Below are 19,577 nucleotides of genomic sequence, written 5' to 3' on the forward strand. Positions count from 1 at the left end.
ACAGATAATAATATAATCGTCGATATTTGTTATATATTTGAATATTTCCCGTTAAATATTGTTGCGAGATGAAAATCAAATTACTGCAGTTGCAATATGATCGTCGAATAGATATTATTATTAACATCGTACTATAATATATATTATATTTTGACTCAAATTTACGAAATTTATATCGGAAATGATATCGTTTTTTCCGGATGCGTTTGTGTGACCGTCCACCCGTGCATGTACGGAAAAAATGGTACTGCACATATCATTTCATTCCGACTGTTCGTAAGTATTATATGACGTCACACGAAAGTCACAAAACGGTTCGCTATGTATGTCTGACACCAGTTATCCGGTGTACCGATGTGCCGATGGAGGTGGTGGTGGTGGTGGTGGTGGTGGTGGTGGTGGTGGCCAACCCGGTCGTATGCGTATACACCAGATAATATATACCCCACCACTGCATGCAGGGGTTGGTTTTCTTCCGCAGTCTTTATCCGACGCCGCGTTTTATTATGATAATTACACCGCAAGGTACGTCGGCGTATATTATTATATGTTTATATAAATTATTATTTGCAACCGGATGATTTATATACAGTGTTGGCGCAATGTAATAATTCATCGAGCGATGCCAAGGCCATGTGCAGCTTTAGAAATATAAATGAAAAAAACCAAAATCATTCTTTACTAATATAGTATACGCACGTCCCCGAACACAACGCCAAACTTGGCCTCTCGCAAAAGCCGATATATTTCTGTGTGGTTGTCAAATGCAGTTGAAATCAACCGTTATATAGCTAGATAGGTATAGTGTGATGCCGCGTGGCGTTCATAAAATTAAAAACAAACACCTGCAAAAATGAATCGGAAATCCCATATAGATGTTAAATCTCAAAACTATAAATCACTTTCGTCCCAACGCAAAACAATAGGCATCGGATAATAAACGTTTTTCGAGCTGTTGTCATATTATTAAATACACATATTTCAAGCTATATATAATATATGTTCCACGCGCGTGTGTATGTATGTGTGTATGTTGTATGTAATTAACCCACGTGTTTAATTTGTAGATAAAATTATATTTTTGCTAAGTATTTAGTTGACCACAAACGCGCCATATTTTTTTATTCCGACCGAAGAAAAACGATTGTAATTTGAACATTTCATTAATACCTATATTACGTTTAATTTTTGTTTTACGAATTTTTCATTCTGATAGACTATTCAAGCAGCGAAGGATGAAAAATCTTTCACATAATTTTTAAATAGGTAGTATATAGCTAATGGAGAAAGAAAATTAAGCCACGACACTAAAATTCATATACACAGTTCTTATTATTTATGAATGTACAACACTTATGGAAATTTTAAATTACAGTTTTAAGTTTGAATTATATACGACAATATCTTTATCGTTTGTACGAAGCATAATCAAAAAATACCTGAATTATGTTAATACTATTAAATATATCCAACATACAATTCACTAAAACTAATACATTTTTGAATTTAATTTTAAAATATTACGTTGTACATTAGGAAGACATCCACTAAATATTATATTTGAAATAAAAAGAAACTTTTTGGCGTTTTTGCGTACTTATACAGTATAATATTAGTATCCACTCATAACACATATATATAGGTGAATATTAAATTAAACAACAATATTGGGCTCACTCGTAAAATTAAATATGGACACATCAGATGCCTAAGAAATATTAAATATCATCATTATGTTATATATTACCTATGTGTGGGTCAAAAATATATATTGAATATTGCATACTATATAGTATATAGTATATACACGATATTGCGAATTACATATTATTATGATAATTTATAATGGCGTGAGGTTTATGTAGGTTCTTTGCAATCCCCGTCATTATTGGAATACAAAGACAGTGAAAGAAACTCAAAGAGGGCCCCCCCCCTTACACGGCCGTACTTTCAAACCACCGCGTCCCCTGTGTAGTGTATATGGGCACCTTTATTTCGTATAGGTATATACCGTACAGATAGAAATAATAATAATAATATATTTATTTTAAATTACTTTTAACTTTTGAGGATAATGGTAACTTTTGTTTCCAAGTGTACACTGTAGTATATTATTGTTTTTATTGACTTACAGAATGTGTTGGCTTAAGGGACTTGCAAATCCACGTCCCAGTGGCAGTGCGATCTGGATCCATACTGCGAATGAATTGCACATACGATTTGGAAAATACGGCACTGTATTCAATAAAATGGTATCTGAGGGATCAAGAATTCTATCGATACGTGCCAAAAGAATCACCTCCCACCCGTGTTTTTCCAATGCCCGGAATTATAGTTAATGTGAGTAAGAAAAAATAATTTTAACCCACTTTTGTACTATGTATCAATATACATAGACATATACATTGCCATATTAAACTGAAAATCAAATAGCGATTTAAAATGATTTCTTTCAAATAATTCAGTATAATCAGTCCATAGGTTTAAATGTAAATCGATTGGAGCTAAATATGTTTAGAATCATTTTCAGAAAATGTATTGATTCTTTTTATAATTTTTATTCTTATTTTTTATTTAATAATTGATGTATTAAATTATTTATTTGAGAAATAGAAAAGCACTTTCATATTATAATATGTCGAGAAAAATTGTATATATATATACATATATAATTTATTAAGCACATTAGGTACTTCCCTGCTACTACTATAATCAGCAGAGTGACTGCTCCAAATTTTTATTTCACGTTAAGTAATTTCGTCTAAAATACATGTTTTTAACCGTCGTCGAATCTAATCATAAAAATTAATCCCAAAACACAATATTAAATATTTGTTTTGACTTCATTAACGGATGGGTTACACACACGAATAAATTAATCGATAACGCCATATAGACATTGGAACATTACTTTTGATTTTATACAGATCCGGGCAAGTTAATGGTTTAGTTTTAATTATATTTGTGCACTTACCGGTTCACTAAAATAACTTCTATAGTCTTACATTAAAATGCCAGGTTTTTACATTTATTATTGAACTAATGCCAAATATGAATTTCTGTGCCATTTATTTTTTACACGCGTGCATAACAAACATAACGAGTGATTAATTATTTTAATATTTTATGTACAGTACCTGTTTAGAAAAGAAAATAATAATGTACATTTTTGTATGATATTATATAAGTATTTACACATGAGGCTTTAATCCCATGCACGAACACGTCATACAATGGCATATTTAATTTATTGTGGTGTGTACCTTTAACCTGCAGACTTCGGTTAACACAAAAAAATCTTTAATTTTAGTTTTAACCGAATGATATGTAATTAGTAATTATAAATTTATATTGCGTCATTTCAGCGACATTGTATTTGTACTAAATGTATTATATTTTGTAGGCACATCCTTCGTAGCGTTATTACTGCAGACCACTGTAAAAAATTATTAATACAAATTCATAAATACTATTAATTCGGTCGAATTGTACAAGCAATAATATATTGTATTGTGATGAGATTTACGATTTGTTTTCACAACTAGTTTTCGACCATAATCATTGATAAAAACTACAAAGGGAAAATATAGAGAAAAATAGGGCACTATTGATAAATGTGATCTAATAAAATACAAAAGGAAGGGATTATGGTCTATAGTGTTCAACAACTTTTATATCAAATCAAGTAAAAGTTTTATATAGCTCCGTTCTGTTGGACTATATGTGCAATGAATAGAGCCAGTTTTATATTTCATTTGATTTTTGACGATTGAACTCTTTATTAGATTGTTTTTTTCCTTTCACTTGTATTGATTCGTGTATCGTTTCGGAAAACCAATTTTGTGTTTAATTTAAATTCAAATATGGTTAATAACATTTTATAAGTGTTGTTGTGAATTTGTAATAACTTACATTGTGTCCAATTTGGTGTGCATTATTTAAAAAAGTATTGTGATTATTTATAAACATATTTAACCATAATAGTAATAAATAATGTATTATGTAGTATTAAAAAAACAATATAATAATAACAAAATTACTGTCGACAAAATTTTAAATTATAAAAAGAATATATTAATTATATACAAATATTAAAATACATTTTACCGTCAATTTCAGCAATCAGTCATTCTAAATAATGACTAATTATTCATTATTGACTATTGTAATAGTCGAACGTAACTATATTTTATTGTGTTTATTCTACTTATCACATAAGTATATTATTAACACAACAATACATCATTCCCCTTTAGCCTTGTCAGATTTAATTATTTTTAAAATATTAATTAATATTACAATGTTTAGCATAGAATAATAACTTTATTATGGCTGCACAAAGCGTTTTCCTTGTTCTTGGCATTCTTTCTTGAACACCTTGACTACAGTTTGGTCCATTGGTTCAACTAGTTTCTGACTTCTAATTATTTTAAGCTTTTAAAGAAAGTTACATTTCTTATTACTTGCTTACCATTTAGGCCTCGGTCACACGAGCGTTTTACTGACGGGCGTCATAACGTCCGTTGTTGAATTATGTGATTTGCTGCACAACGGACGTTATAACTTAACGTCCGTTCTTTCCATGCTCGTGTGATCGAGGCCTGAAAAAAAATGCATACATTATATTATTATAACATTATAATTATTATATTTATATAATTACAGCAATGACTTATCTTATTCGATAAGGCAATTTTGACATATGATATTAAAAAAATTACTGAAAAAGATAGGTATACCTAATCAACAGGTGGGCAATATTTAATTTTTTATGATTTTATTAATTAAACCATATTATACTAATTTATTATGATTTAAGAAATTTTTTTCATTGATCATAAGCCCGGAAACTGGGGTCATTAGCTGTTTGTAGATAAGAATGGTTGATTTTAAACACGTAATGTATGTGTGACAAGGGTTTATTGCTAAACACCTGGTGGTCACCCATCCGGTAACTAACAACACCGGCCGATACGTAAACTCTTGAGCGTTTCCACAGTTAATCGTACAACCGCGCCCACCAATCCACTTATGATATTATAGCTACTACATACGTACATACATATATTATATTAGTTACATAACTTATTGCTTTTATATACTCTATTCCTAGAATAAAAATAAAACATTGAGTCAAAGAATTTTTTTTTTTAATAATAAATAAAATCTTGAACTGACAAAACCATTACATTAGGTATCCTATACCTATGTCTAGTATGATATATTAAATAAAATATAGACTATAGACGCATTTATAATATTACAAAATAAGTATAAACATGGCAATAAAAATAAATTATTAACTACGTAGACACCTAGTTGCAATCAAGTTGTTTTTTTTTTAATTACTTTATATATCAGAATCTATTTCTTGGTTCTAAGATAAGTAAGATAAACTTATATTTAAAAAAAATATTTATTTTGTTTTTAAAACTAGTACAAGTTTCTCATGCTTAAATATTATTTTATAGAAACATTGAATAACCCAATATACATTTTTTTAACAGTGAATAGAAAAGTTTGTAATTTTTTATTTTAAATTAACTGCTGCTGATTTGCCCAGCTTTGACTTGATATGTAGCTATGCCACAATAACATTGTTTGAAATGCCATATAATTTGCATAAGTACATTCAATTAAAAAAAAAGAATTATTGAAGCAATCAATTGAATCAAAGCTTTAAACCACATTTTTCTTCTTCATAATATAAAGATGTAAAAGTTAATTTTCCATTAACCTATTTAAAATTTTGAAACTTTTTCAGAAACTGTATACGTTGTTGTGATAGCGATTTTTTTTTTTACACTTGTACTTAATTTGTATAATTTAAAAAAATACTATACCGATTAATTATGTAACAGTAATTTAGTTTATTTTTTATCTAAATCCAACTATTTAAACTATTAGGTGTATATCATTAACATTTTCGGGCTTATAACATTGAATATTAAACGAAATGTTTAGGTATAATAGCTATATAGGTTCTAAGGTATAGTAACTAAGGTTATAGATGGATACACCGTAGTACCGTACACTATAACTTAAGAAAAAGTTTATCACTTAAAAAGTTGTTCAAATAATGTGAACAATTTTACTTCAACAGTATTGTTATAAAAAATAAATAATGAAAATGACTGCATGTATTTAGTAGAGTTCCAAGACCTTTTGTAATTTTACTACTGTTTATTTTTAGATTTCATGATAATATCAATGAAATTTTATTAAAATATTCACATACACTAAGCATACAACTTCGTTAATTTCTTCAAAAGTCGAATGAAATTACTATCAATTACAATTTTTGATATTGATTATCGATCTCAGAAATCAAATCAAAATGTTATGAGCAAAGGAGACATAAAAAAATCATAATTATGAATATTTAAACTTAGTAAACTAAAACAAAAAAAAAACTTTTTCAAATGTATTTTCTAAATATGATTGTTATTGAATAACAAAGTTTTATTATAAAAAATCAGTAGAGGTATTATTCAATGATATGGTAGTTAGACCTGAGCAGAGCAAATAGGATAATTTAAGTCACGAAAACTCAAAATATGATACTAACATTTTACATAAATAACTTTTATTTTCATATTTAGGTTGGTACTTTAACCAAGTTGTATAAATGTCATACTTTGAATTTGGAAAAACAAAAACAAGAATATTTTAATAGTAAATAAAAATTTGGAAAACATGTAATACACTTTGTTTTTGTACCCAAGCAATAAGTGAAATTCCCCATTAAGACAAAATGAAAACACTTTAAGTGAATATATGTTACATGCTTAAAAATTAATATCATCAATGAACTAATAGTTTTGGAAATTGATTTATTTTACTTATATTATATACAATTAGACTTAATTAAATGTTCTCAGTACTTACTAAATCATGTCTATAAAAGAGTGTCATTAACATGAATGTGTTGTCCCAGTCTTACAAATTCAACGTCGAAAATTTGTGTTAGCAATTCCAATTTTGTGTTGTTAGTATTAATATTAGAGTAATCACGTCGGTTTTTTCGAACATTATATTATGTTCAATTTTTTAATTTTAAGAAAGATACGAGTATGTAAAATATTACGATTTTCACAAAATGACTACCTATCATTATATAATTAAAATTAAAATATTGAAAATCAAAAATTAAAACACCACATTGGAACTTCTGAAATTAAATTAGGTATGTAGTACTTTGTAAGGCAACACATGTGGGTGTGACGTCCTCTTAGGTGGTCATGATAAATTTGATACGTACACAACACTTATGTTGATGTTTACAGTCCCGTATACTCATATCACTGACTTACAGTACACAATAATAATCGTGTCGTTATTCAAAATTGTATTGACGTTATTCACTTTACCTGTATCTCACCTACCTAATATTAATGCCATATTGATTACAAAATAAACTAAACTAGATATTATATACTAATAATTCTTTTTTTTTTTTTTTTTTTTTTTAAAAGTATGCATTTATAATAAGTTGAATTAATAGAATATAAGAACAAACAGCTTAATAACTAAATAAAATAAGTTTAAAAATGATTGTTTTCAATTGTATTCAATATTCATTGACTTACAAGTTACAACTATAATTAAATTATTGGTCTTAAGCCAATGCTTAAACTATTTTCGACTAAAATTGATATTTTTCATCATTACTCATCAAATATAAATAATAAAATAAAATAATGAATAAATATTGCAATAATGATTCAACAGTATTATAAAGAACATGAACAACTTAATATTGTATTAGTTACTATTTCATCTTAAGATATCTCATCAAATTCAAGAGTATTATAATTGCTTATATGAAAATATGATTAAATGTTACATACATTTTAGTATAAATATTATCTAATTAAATTATTTATAAATATTTTGCTGCTCTTAAAACTTGATTAAATGTCAAGTAAATGTTTTGTTTTTTGGTTGATCTTAAGCCCGTCAACTATGGCCATTATCTATTTTTAGGGGAGAACGATTGGTTTGGAACACGTATTGTATATTTGTATGTGTGGCAAAGATTTTGTTGCTTAAAATTTCGGGTGGCCACCCATCCAAGAACTAGCAACACTGACCGGTGCGTACATTCAGAGTGCATATGCAACTAAGTGTAAGACACTGGGCCATAGTCAAATAAATTGTCCGTTTTTAAATTAAATTAAATTGAAATTGAAAAATAAATATTATAAAAATGAAAGTATACCTAAAAAACTAGAACTCTCATATTGGTTTATTAAATAATAAAAATAATAATAATAATAATAAATATAAATATAATAAGTATTTTAATATTTATTATTAGGAATTTATTAGTTATATATGATGAACATTATAATTTATAATATTTTGATTACACAACTATGTAGTCATTATGTCTACTCTATGACAGAATTCATTTATATGAATTATAAAAATTGTATGAAATGTAATTTTGTATTTAGGTACAAGAATCCGACGAAAATCAGGTAACCATTGTGAACGTCCAAAGAGAATTGACGGGATATTATAAATGCGAAGTCTCAGCGGACGCGCCTCTATTCCACACCGGTATTAAGACAAAACTAACATACGTCACAAGTAAGTAAAACACTTTCTTTTGGTAAAAAAAAAAATAAAAAACAGGGAACTCACTTCTGTTGCACAATAACTATAGATTAGATATTAGGTATTGGCCAGTGACAAATTCATTGTGATTATAATTTAAAGATAAATTTTTTATATTAAAAAAAATTCCGAACAAATACAGCAAAAATATTTAATGAATATAAAAATTTTGTGAACATTTCAAGTTTATGGTAATTCCTTTCTGAGTTACATCAATAAAAAACAAAATTGGTAGGTAATTTTGCTACTTAATTAAATATTCCAGTTTTCCTGCTGTTTTTTTGGTTAATTTTCCGAAAACGATCTATTAGGATTTTCCTACTTCCGCTATTTCACCCAAAGTACCTTCTAGTCGAATTTGATACCCGAGACTAAAACTAGTTCTCCAAAACTGATGAGTTACAACAAAATATACACATAAAAAATAAATTTCTAAATAAATTGATTAAAAATATTATCTGTATTATATACATAAATCCAATATATTTCTCGCTCTGCTCATGAACTTTACATAAAAGTTAAATCAACAATGTAACAACGTAAGCGAAATAATATTTAGTATGTACCTACTTGATATAGTATTATTATTGTTTAAAAAGTGCATAAACTACAAACAACAATCATTTTATACTGCATCGTGTCCCTCGTAACCCTCTATGCCTTTAATAATAATAATAATCATATTATTATTATATTCTTACTATTGCACAACCATATTACAACGAGAAAGGAAATTCCAAAGTTATTAATACGCACACTTCTGCAGTTCTGCAAAATGTTTAATTATTACATCGTTGTTCGACGACTACACACTAGCTGTTCCATAATATTATATCTATATTATATTCTATATAATATGTGTGTACATGTGTATATTTTACACATATAAATACGTATGCGCATAACAGATATATATATATATATTATATATATGTATAGATAGATATACATCATGAATAGCGTTTGAGCATATTATTATAAAGCACAAAACCGGGATGATACCATTGTTATGTGTTATATACGTGTATATTGCGCATATAGTATAATGTGTACGTATTTACTACTACTATTACTACTACTACTTCTGTTACCGCCATCACTTTACACTCCCATTTCTAACTGGGTAATAATAATAATAATAATGACAGTGGAGGTGTTTAGTGGTTGATATGGTGGTGGTGGCAGTGGCGGGGAAATTTCTCTATTGTCCCACCCGTCCCTTCGGAATCGGACTGTAAGGATCGTTTACATTTACAATTATTAATATTATTATTGTTATAAGTCCTAATCCACGTCGGACATCAAAATGTCAACATAATATCACAACCGCCAGCTAGACTGATGGATCGCATAGATATACGGTTTAAAACGAGCTTTCCAAAAATCAAAACCAACGAATTTAATCAAACGCCAAAGTTATTTAGAATCAGAAATACAATAAAAATTAAAAAATTAAAGCGTTTTACCACCAAATCTAAGTGAAAACATATGAAAAAGTTTTCAACAAATTTTGACGAAAAACTATAAGTGGTACTGAAATTATTTCGACGAGTATGGTTCGTTACGATTTTCATTGAAGCTCCAGGCTGCAGGCTCCAAGCTCCAGCGTTGCGAAGACTTTATCCTAATATACTATACTAAGTATTATTGCAGGCATTATTTTTTTTATCAAGCTCTGTTATATATTTTGCTCAGCACTTTTTCCAATAAGAATAGGTTAGAGACTTTTGAAGGGAAGACTACATAGGTATCATTTTATTTATGTGTAAATTGTGATGGTAGATAAACATTTTATACCTAGCAAGCAATAATACATATCATTAAACAATGATTAATGTTATTATAAAATATATTTATTTTTTTGTAATGCAAATTAATTATATCTATTAAACTATTATTATTATATATTATGTAATTGTTATGTAATTTATAATGATATGGTACACCCCTAACTGCCTTTACGGCTTAATTCTCAATAATAATGAAATTTTAATACCTAATTGTTACATACTTAATTTCATACATTAACGAATAATACCCTTATATAATAAAATAACTCTACGTATATAGCATTATGAATTGAAAACATTTATAGTGAATGAGTGATTTTTAAAAGCTGCGTTATGTTAAGATTAGTCCTATGTTATCATTTTAACTTAAAATGGTTACTAAAAAAAAAATTTGAACATTTATACGAACTGATTAAATTTGTTACGTTTGTCTGTCGACGTATTGAAGTAAGACTTTACTAAAATATAAAATGTATCATATCATCTAATGATAATTTATGTTTTTAAGGACATCTTAAGACAATTGATAATCGATTTACAAATCGTATACTGTATCAGTATGCATGCCTAACAATTGTATTATTTTCTGCAGTAATGTTATTATGTCAGATAAACTGACAAAATCATTCTGATTGTTATTATTATTCGATTTTCAAACTTTTTTAATTCGTGTTTCTAAGCTAGAATTCCAATGCTAAGGTGAAAGGAAATTAGTGATCAATCGCCAGTTTTATTTTACATTGTTTGCATAGAATAACCCACTTGATCAGAGTGATTTTTCACTATAGCAATGTACCAAAGAACTCTGTATATTTTTTGGTATTATGAATAATGTATGAATATTAATTCAAAAATATAAGTTTTGGTGAAAAAAAACCATCTGAACACTCTCAAATGTACATTTGGGAACGCATTACTGTCAAAGAAGTTCAGACTTGCTGCATATCGCTTGTGTATGCATGAAAATGTTTCGTCCCTTTTGTAAGTGCCCGTCAAGTTCCCAAGGATATCATAAAAATCTATAGCATAATACGTCGAATATTCGCTTTGAAAAATGCATACTAAATGTTTTTTGGTCTTCGTGATACTTAAATTTGTACACGACAACGTGTTCGGTGTAATTTCGTGCAACTTTTATTTTCTGAAAATAAAAAATAACTGGGTCAGTTAAACATTGCAGTGACATGATTAATGAAACGTATTGAGATAAGCTGCAAAAAGCCGGAATAAATCGGTTAATGGATTGAATCATTTTCCTAGCGTCTTCCCCCCCCCCCACAAAAAAACAGGAGAAATGCATCTTATCATGCAACACTACGTTAATAATTTTGAAATTTGGTGATGCACGATTTTTTTCCAATAATGCTAAAATATTGAATAATAATAAACGAATAAATAATAATCCGACTTATTACTCTGCACGTATTAGAACAATTCCCTCAATACAAGTATATTGCCTTTATTATACGGTGCACGTACACAACATGAAAGTATATATTTTCTTTTAGTTTATATCTGAACGCAAATTTTTTATGTAAAACAAAATATAATTTTTTCTTCGGAAATAATTTTGGTAAATTATAAAATATAACACATATTATTAAAAATTAAAACAAAAAATACTATTAATACGAGTGGCGTATTTAGGTTGGGTCACACCTAACTAATTAGAATTTAAAAAGGAGTGTTCAAATATTAATGTTTTTTTATAACATTCCCCCCCCCCCACATATAATTTCTATATACGCCACTGATTAATACTGTGATTGATTACTGTTATTACACCTAATATTCTTACATAATTTCTGTATGGGTAATTATTTTCAAATTGTTAAGTATTCATTTTTGTATGTAAACCTATATTTTATTGTATCATGAAAACCAACCATCAATATTGTACTATGGTTAAGTACGAAATATTTTTCAGAAAATATTTATGTTTTATCGTCTGATTTTCGGTTAATAGTCTATTGAAGTTTGTAGAAAGGGAGTTATGCAATAAAAATACACAAGGGAAAAATAATACTCACCACTCATCTTGATACAACAAATAAATATAACTTTATTGGCTAATTCATATATGTATCGAAAGTTGAACATTTATTGTTTATAACATGAAAATGTCCAGACAAATATTTCAAACCATAATATTTACGGGTATCTCGTACCAAATATCTTTTGCATATAGTATTATTACTATTATTGTTGAAAAATAGTGGAGAAACATTTAAAAAAGTTGCAATAGGTACATATATAATCATACAAGGTGGTTCATAAAACATGCCCATCCCGCTTTTTTTCTATAATACAGATATTCAAAATTTGATTTTTAGCATTTTCAAATATACTTAAAAACCATACTTTCGTAGTTTAGGTAGATATATACTTAATATTAATTTTTCAAGTATCAACTAAGTGTCATTTTTTTTTTCTTATTATCGTCTTATCGACGAGGCTGCCGGAACTGCTTGCGCATTACGTCAACAGTCAACTAAGTGTCCTGCAGCGATACAAACTTCTGATTTTCAAAACATCCATATTTTTTTTTTTAATTATTCAGCAGATAATCTTTTGAAAATGTCGATGCATATAAAATTATAAATCAAAATTTGAACCAATTTTTTTTATTTTAATTATTAAAAATTATGAACTGAGAATAAATATAGTTTAGGAAAATATGAGGCTATGTGAAAAAGTAAATTATTTTTATTAATATTAGTTTGGTAACAACGGGAATCAATTCCGCTCACCTTATTAAAATACCTAACTTAAACGGGTTTCAAGTTTTCAACTATTAATTAGGCCAATAAAGAAGAAACTCGGAAAAAAAACTTACCTATATATTTTTTATATTTTCCAACTACTATTGTATAAATTTATGGAGAACCTTGTATTAAATTAAATTTTAAGCTTTTGGCCCAACAAATACAATTTTATTGAAATTTATAGAATATTAGAATAAAACTAAAAATTGGAAAATTTTAAATATCTATAAATAAATTTTAAATCACTGAAATATTTTGAAAAATTTTATCAAGTATAGGAATTCATAAAATGAGCATATGATGTAAATTTCAAGTTTATAAAATTATTCGTTTTTGAATAACAACAAAATAAGAATATTAATACAAGAGAATTTGAATGAATATCCAAATGTTGTAATTCAAATATTTATAAAATTTTATATTGACTTTCTGATAGACATTATTTATTTGATAAAAGTAGACAAACTCATAAAGAACCTTGTATTGAATTTTCAAATTTTAGATTTAAAAAGATAAATTGTTATGAATTCTTAACTCAAAATAAATTGCGAATTTTTGAGATTTATGCGTATTTTGTCAAAATTCGAACTTTCAATGCTTATTAAAAAAAGAACTGTGACAATATTTTTAATATGTTTTAACTACCATTGTGGAAATATATAAGGAGCTTTGTATTACGTTTTGAAGTTTTTTTTCCAACGAACAACATTTTATTGTCATTTATCAAAAAAAAAAAATACTAAAAAGATTGAAAATTTCAAATGTCTATAATTAACTTCAAAATATTTTTAATATTTTGAAAATTTTATAAGTATAGAATATACCAGACACCAGTATAAACATTCAGTGAAAATTTCAAGTGTCTACAGTAATTTGTTTTAGAGTCAAAATTACCAAATCCCAATAATTCGATACATAAAACATTCACTCTATGTCACTTCATTTGTCATAACATCCTTATTTCCACATCTGATACAGTTAGGACCCGTTTTACAATCATAGTTTAAAGCTGGGTTATGCTTGAACCACTGATTTTACCGGCCGAATACCGTGGTGTAACCGGAGTTCAACTATTGTAGTATGGGCCCTTGGATACTTAGGACACTTGGATAAACGCCTGACCTGAAAAAACCATATCCGTATTAAGAGACTCACCTTAAACGCTCGTTTTCGCAGGCTACGTTCTTTACTCGTAAATAATAAACATTCCAGACTTAAACTTAAAATCCTTATGTATAAAACATTACTCAAACCTATATGGACATATGGTCTCCAATTATGGGGCACTGCAAAAGTGCCCAATACCAATAAAATACAACAATTTCAGAATATAGCCCTTAGGAAAATAACGAATGCCCCACCCTTTGTTTCTAATAACACCTTGCATAAAGACCTGTCAATTAAAACTGTAACAAAAGAAGCTACACACTTTTACAAAAATTTTCATTCTCGTCTCCAAACACATCAAAAACCACTCATTAAAAACCTGCCCACCCAAACATTGCCTTATAACCCCAGGCGTTGCCTATAAAGGAACTGGTGCCGTGACTTGTTTTTATCGATGCTTTTGAAAACTACTAGATATTTCAATTCAAAATTTGACCTCCCCAATGCACTAACTAGATTCACTTTCCAATCGGAAAACCTACTGAAGTTGAAAATTTAATCATTATTTCAATAACTTATCGTGTACACAGACACAAAATAAATAAATAAACAAATAAATATGAAAACACACATCATTGTAAAATCAATACATTCATCGCTCCTCTCAGAATCTAATACTAATGAATAAGATAAAATATGTATTCACAAATAATAAAGATATTATATAGAAACAAAATTTGGGTACTCATTGTAATATATATGCTGTATACTAATGTTTACTCCTTCATTATACCATTTCAGATGAACCATCGTCCCCTCCAACGTTGCAGTCGAACAGAATGAAGTACTCAGCGGGTGATCTAATTAACGTCAGTTGCATTGCAGGCGAAAGCTATCCAGCTGTCAATATTAGTTGGTTCTTAAATAATCAAACGGTATTTTTCCATATTTCATTTAATTTATGTCATTGAAACTCAAATCCACTTTAAAAGTTAAAACAAAACATTCCATTTTGTTTCGTGATTGTTGTTAATTGATAATTATTATTTTAGATATGTATTACGTACTATGTAGTATATACATCTGAAAAACAACACATGATTATTACTGAGATATCATGTTTCTAAACAAAATGTTTAGTTGAATATTCTAATATAAATATAAATTATATTCAATATAAATAAACTATTTTTTTAAATTTATATTGATATTATTAGCATTGATTAAACATACTATTAGATACTTATTTAATATGTAATATCAAAGTTTATATACCTAAATATTAAAGTTATTAAATAGTTTCAATAAAAAAAAACCTTAATTTTAGGGGAAGTCACCCAGTGTTAATACCTTTTGTAAAAATATTTCTTAGATTGAATTACTTTTAGATCGTACTACTCATAGTTAAAACATAATTTTGGAAACATTTGTTATACCATTATTATTTTCCTCATTTAATTTACATTAGTATTGTATTAATTTGGATTAATACAATACTATGATCTACGAAATGTAATGCTCAATGAGGTGGGGGGGACTATACCCCTGTATAGTCCCTCACTAGGATGATAGAATAAGCTTATGTCCCACCCCAGAACCAATTCCAAATTAAGTCGCTAGATAAGTTTGATAAATGTCACAAAATGCAGTCATTATTAAAATATTTAAATTTTAAAATGACTCAGTCGTAAAGCATATATATTTGAAATAAAAAATATTATTTCTATACAAAATACAATATACATAATAATTAAGGTATAAATACGATAAATGGTTATAAGATTAAACTGGAATAAACATACCAGAATCACCACAAAGCAAGGGCTGAAATTTATGATTTTTATGGAAGTTATACCAATACCATATCTATTTTAATAGACATTTAATATGTTTATTGAACAACGTCAAAGAAAAACATTATTAACTAAGTGCATATCAGATATATAATGCATTGAAAGTTGCAATTAATTAACATCGATTTAAATAATAAAGAATTCAAAAACGATAATATTTTATTAAATTTTTAAAATGTAATTTCCAACTTTAAAAGTCATATTTTGTTTCCTTTAGGTAATTAAAATATTTTATCTATACCTATTAAATACATATATAATTTAAATGTCAGTAATGATCAATAAACCTAGTAAATATATTATTTAATTTATATATAATTAAAATCTATTTAATAGTAACAAAGGAAAATATTCTATTATTTTGTATATCTAATGAAAACATTGATAGCATAATTGTATTCAAAACAGAACAATTTATATTCATTGAAATTCATAGTTCTTAAGCTTTTATCTAATTAATCAATTCTCTTTTGCATTATTAAGATTTAAGTTAAAGTTTTTTTAGGTGCTAAAATATTGAAGAGAAAAGAAACTTTTCTTCATTGACAATTTTTAACATTTATCCTATTAAGATTTGTACAAATTTAAAACTCATAATTCAAACCATATATTAATAAAAAATAAATAATTAAAATAATCAATACTCAAGTATGGCGGGGGGGGGGGCTTTCATACTATTTATTTTTATTTTTTGAGTACCCTTACTATATTTTTGACTTAGCCTGGAGGACGGTACTATCTAATACCAGAAATAATTTTTATTAAAATGTGGAAGGAATTTAAGCTGTTGTCAGCCTACCGAATACATTTTTAAGTTTTTAATATCTACCTATTAAAAATATTTTTTTATTATTATTATTATTTTTTTTTTTTTTGGTTTGGACTACCTAACGCTGCTATTTTTTTATTATTGTTTGTTTGTATTGCGCTTTTCGCTTGTTCTTTACCTAATTTATTAATGTACAAATATGCGGTGGCGGATTTTAGGGGATCGACGTGGAGATTAACCACTCCCTTAGGGCTTTATTTTACTTCAATTATAGCGCCGTATGATAAAGTGAAAATGAAATTCATAAGTCATAACACTATCACTTCAAAATTAATAAATGATACAAATAAGGTATATATTTTAATATGAAAATCGGAAATGTGTATTCAGTTAGTCCTTGTTACTACCTATCAATCTATGATACCAATTTGCCCTCTCCTTAAATGATCATCGGATCCACTACTACAAATATGTACAATAAACTATTGTTTTATCAAATATTATATATAGACTAGTGTTGACAATTATTGATCTAGGTATGCGTCTGAACCAGAAATTAAGATATTATCACTGATAAATATAATTATTTAAATGTATTTTCTACTGAAACATGACGTAAGTACCTATTATTGCTATCAAAATGGGAATATTAATAATAATATTTAAAAATGACTTTTTAAGTAACTGAATGTACCTACATAAAATGTTATTGGAAACAATGTTAAAAAATAAAGTGAACATAAAATATAAATTCATTTATTCTTGACTGTGGCTAAAAATACTACAATACTTACCTATTTAAATAGGTATTGGACGGTGGTTAGCTGTAAATTAAATCTAAATTTCCGTATCTTGAAATCGTATAGGTGGCTACTATACAGGTGTATATGTTAACATTAAACAAAACGTATAGTACTATAATGAATAATAATTAATGCTACCTATATCATGGTTACAAACTAAATCTTTCAAATTAAAAATTCCAAAAGCTCCATATAGTTCTTATATGAAAAACTTTGTATACAAGCTTAAGTTTTACAAATTTGATGTTTTATGCATTTTTTAACTACAAATTAATTACTGTGGTTTTGTCAAAATGTTAACTTAAAATGTTTATAAAAATAATCGTGCTTAAGTATCGTAAATATTTTTAAATATACATAGTAAAACTTATCAAGAAACCTTGTTTTAGAATTTTAAACTTTTTAATCGAACGAATAGTTCGAAAAAAACGAAAAAAAGTTTTATTGACATTTTTAGAAAAAAAAACTAAAGTTAATCAAATTAAAATTAAATTAAAGATTATTCAAATACTACCGAAGCCTGTTTAACCAAGGTTACTAAATAATTAAAATTTTTTTTTTTAATTGTGTTTCTCGATTATTTTAAAAAGTAGTGAAAATTTTCAATTTTGAATTTTATAAAGTCATCCATTAATTAAATCATATATTAAATTCACCCTATGGATGTTTTTGAATTCTGTTTGCGTTTCATAAGATTTTGATTTACAATTAGTTAACTCTTGTGTTTCGAATCTGCGCTACAACTATACTCCACTTATTTTTTGTATACCCTGCTTTCGCAAACACTGTGTATTTTATATCTAATGTATGCGCTTAAACCTATTTAGATGCAAATGTTTATAAAACATTACTATCGATAACCTTATTAGATAATTATTATAACCAAATCCCTGAATCTATATTGGGTCATAGTCAGCCTGGTTTTTGGTGATTCTGACCCATGGGCCATGAAGTTTATTTTCTTTTTTTGTGTAATATTTTGAATTTTAACCGACAGTGGCTAAAAAGTAATAAAACGTATGAGTATTCTAAAAACGTATGTGTAGGGGCTATAATCTACTTCCCCTAGATACGGCAATTATGAGGTACTTACTCATCATATTTTTTTTTTTAAAATATCTAATATATTTCTGTACAGAAACACTCTTTATTTTAATTTATCTAAATCGCATTCAGTGAACAACATTAATAAAACAGCCGTTTGGAACGCACATTTTTTACGCTTTTTCGGCCCCTTTACTTGTACTCGTATTATCGTGTATAACACCGAAGTCGATTAATTTTAATGTCAAACACTTTATTGTGACACAATAAAATTACGGTCGACCGCTAAAAACCAAACCACGCGCATTGTACCTTCTCGTACCGCAGTATGACAATAATATTGCATTTAACGCGTGTAAATGCATTACGCGTAAACGCATCGCTACCATTGGCCGTATAGAATAGTAGACAAAATCAGAAAATAATGCTGGAATTTGAGTTAGTATTAAACGTTATATTATTCATACCATTACCATAATTTTTTAACCCCCTGACCCGCGGCTACCGAACGTTAAACGTTCAAATACAGTTTAGTACAAACACAATTATCTTGTTAGGTACACGATTGTTTTGCACCGTTGTAATTGCGAGCAAAATAAATACTTTCCAATCGTCCACTGCGGCGCTTCCTAAATACTCGGGTAAACAAAACGAAAAAAAATAATCAGAGCCATCGAAAAGTGCGTCTGCTTTTAGTGTAAAAATAATTTGCTACCTGTTACTCGGTAACCATATTATATACGAAGTCATGCACACGCGCACGCCCCTCCGACCAACCAAACTGGTACGTTTTAACAACAATAATGTAATTTGAACACGAAAAT

At 27.5% G+C, this 19,577-nt stretch overlaps 1 protein-coding gene across 2 annotated transcripts in view; it reads left to right on the forward strand.

The window, feature by feature from the left end:
- Window positions 1-19,577, forward strand: part of LOC107172973 (uncharacterized) — a 95,221-nt gene that overhangs the window by 69,501 nt on the left and 6,143 nt on the right. For both annotated transcript variants that reach the window (XM_089227408.1, XM_089227409.1), the window contains exons 3-5: window positions 2,135-2,340; window positions 8,460-8,595; window positions 15,086-15,219. In XM_089227408.1, the coding sequence (XP_089083534.1) occupies window positions 2,135-2,340; window positions 8,460-8,595; window positions 15,086-15,219 (476 nt within the window). The remainder of the gene's footprint in view (window positions 1-2,134; window positions 2,341-8,459; window positions 8,596-15,085; window positions 15,220-19,577) is intronic.

This window comes from Diuraphis noxia, unplaced genomic scaffold (assembly GCF_037042655.1).
Source record: "Diuraphis noxia isolate RWA-SAM2 unplaced genomic scaffold, SU_Dnox_SAM2 contig0004, whole genome shotgun sequence".
Lineage (NCBI taxonomy): Eukaryota > Metazoa > Arthropoda > Insecta > Hemiptera > Aphididae > Diuraphis > Diuraphis noxia.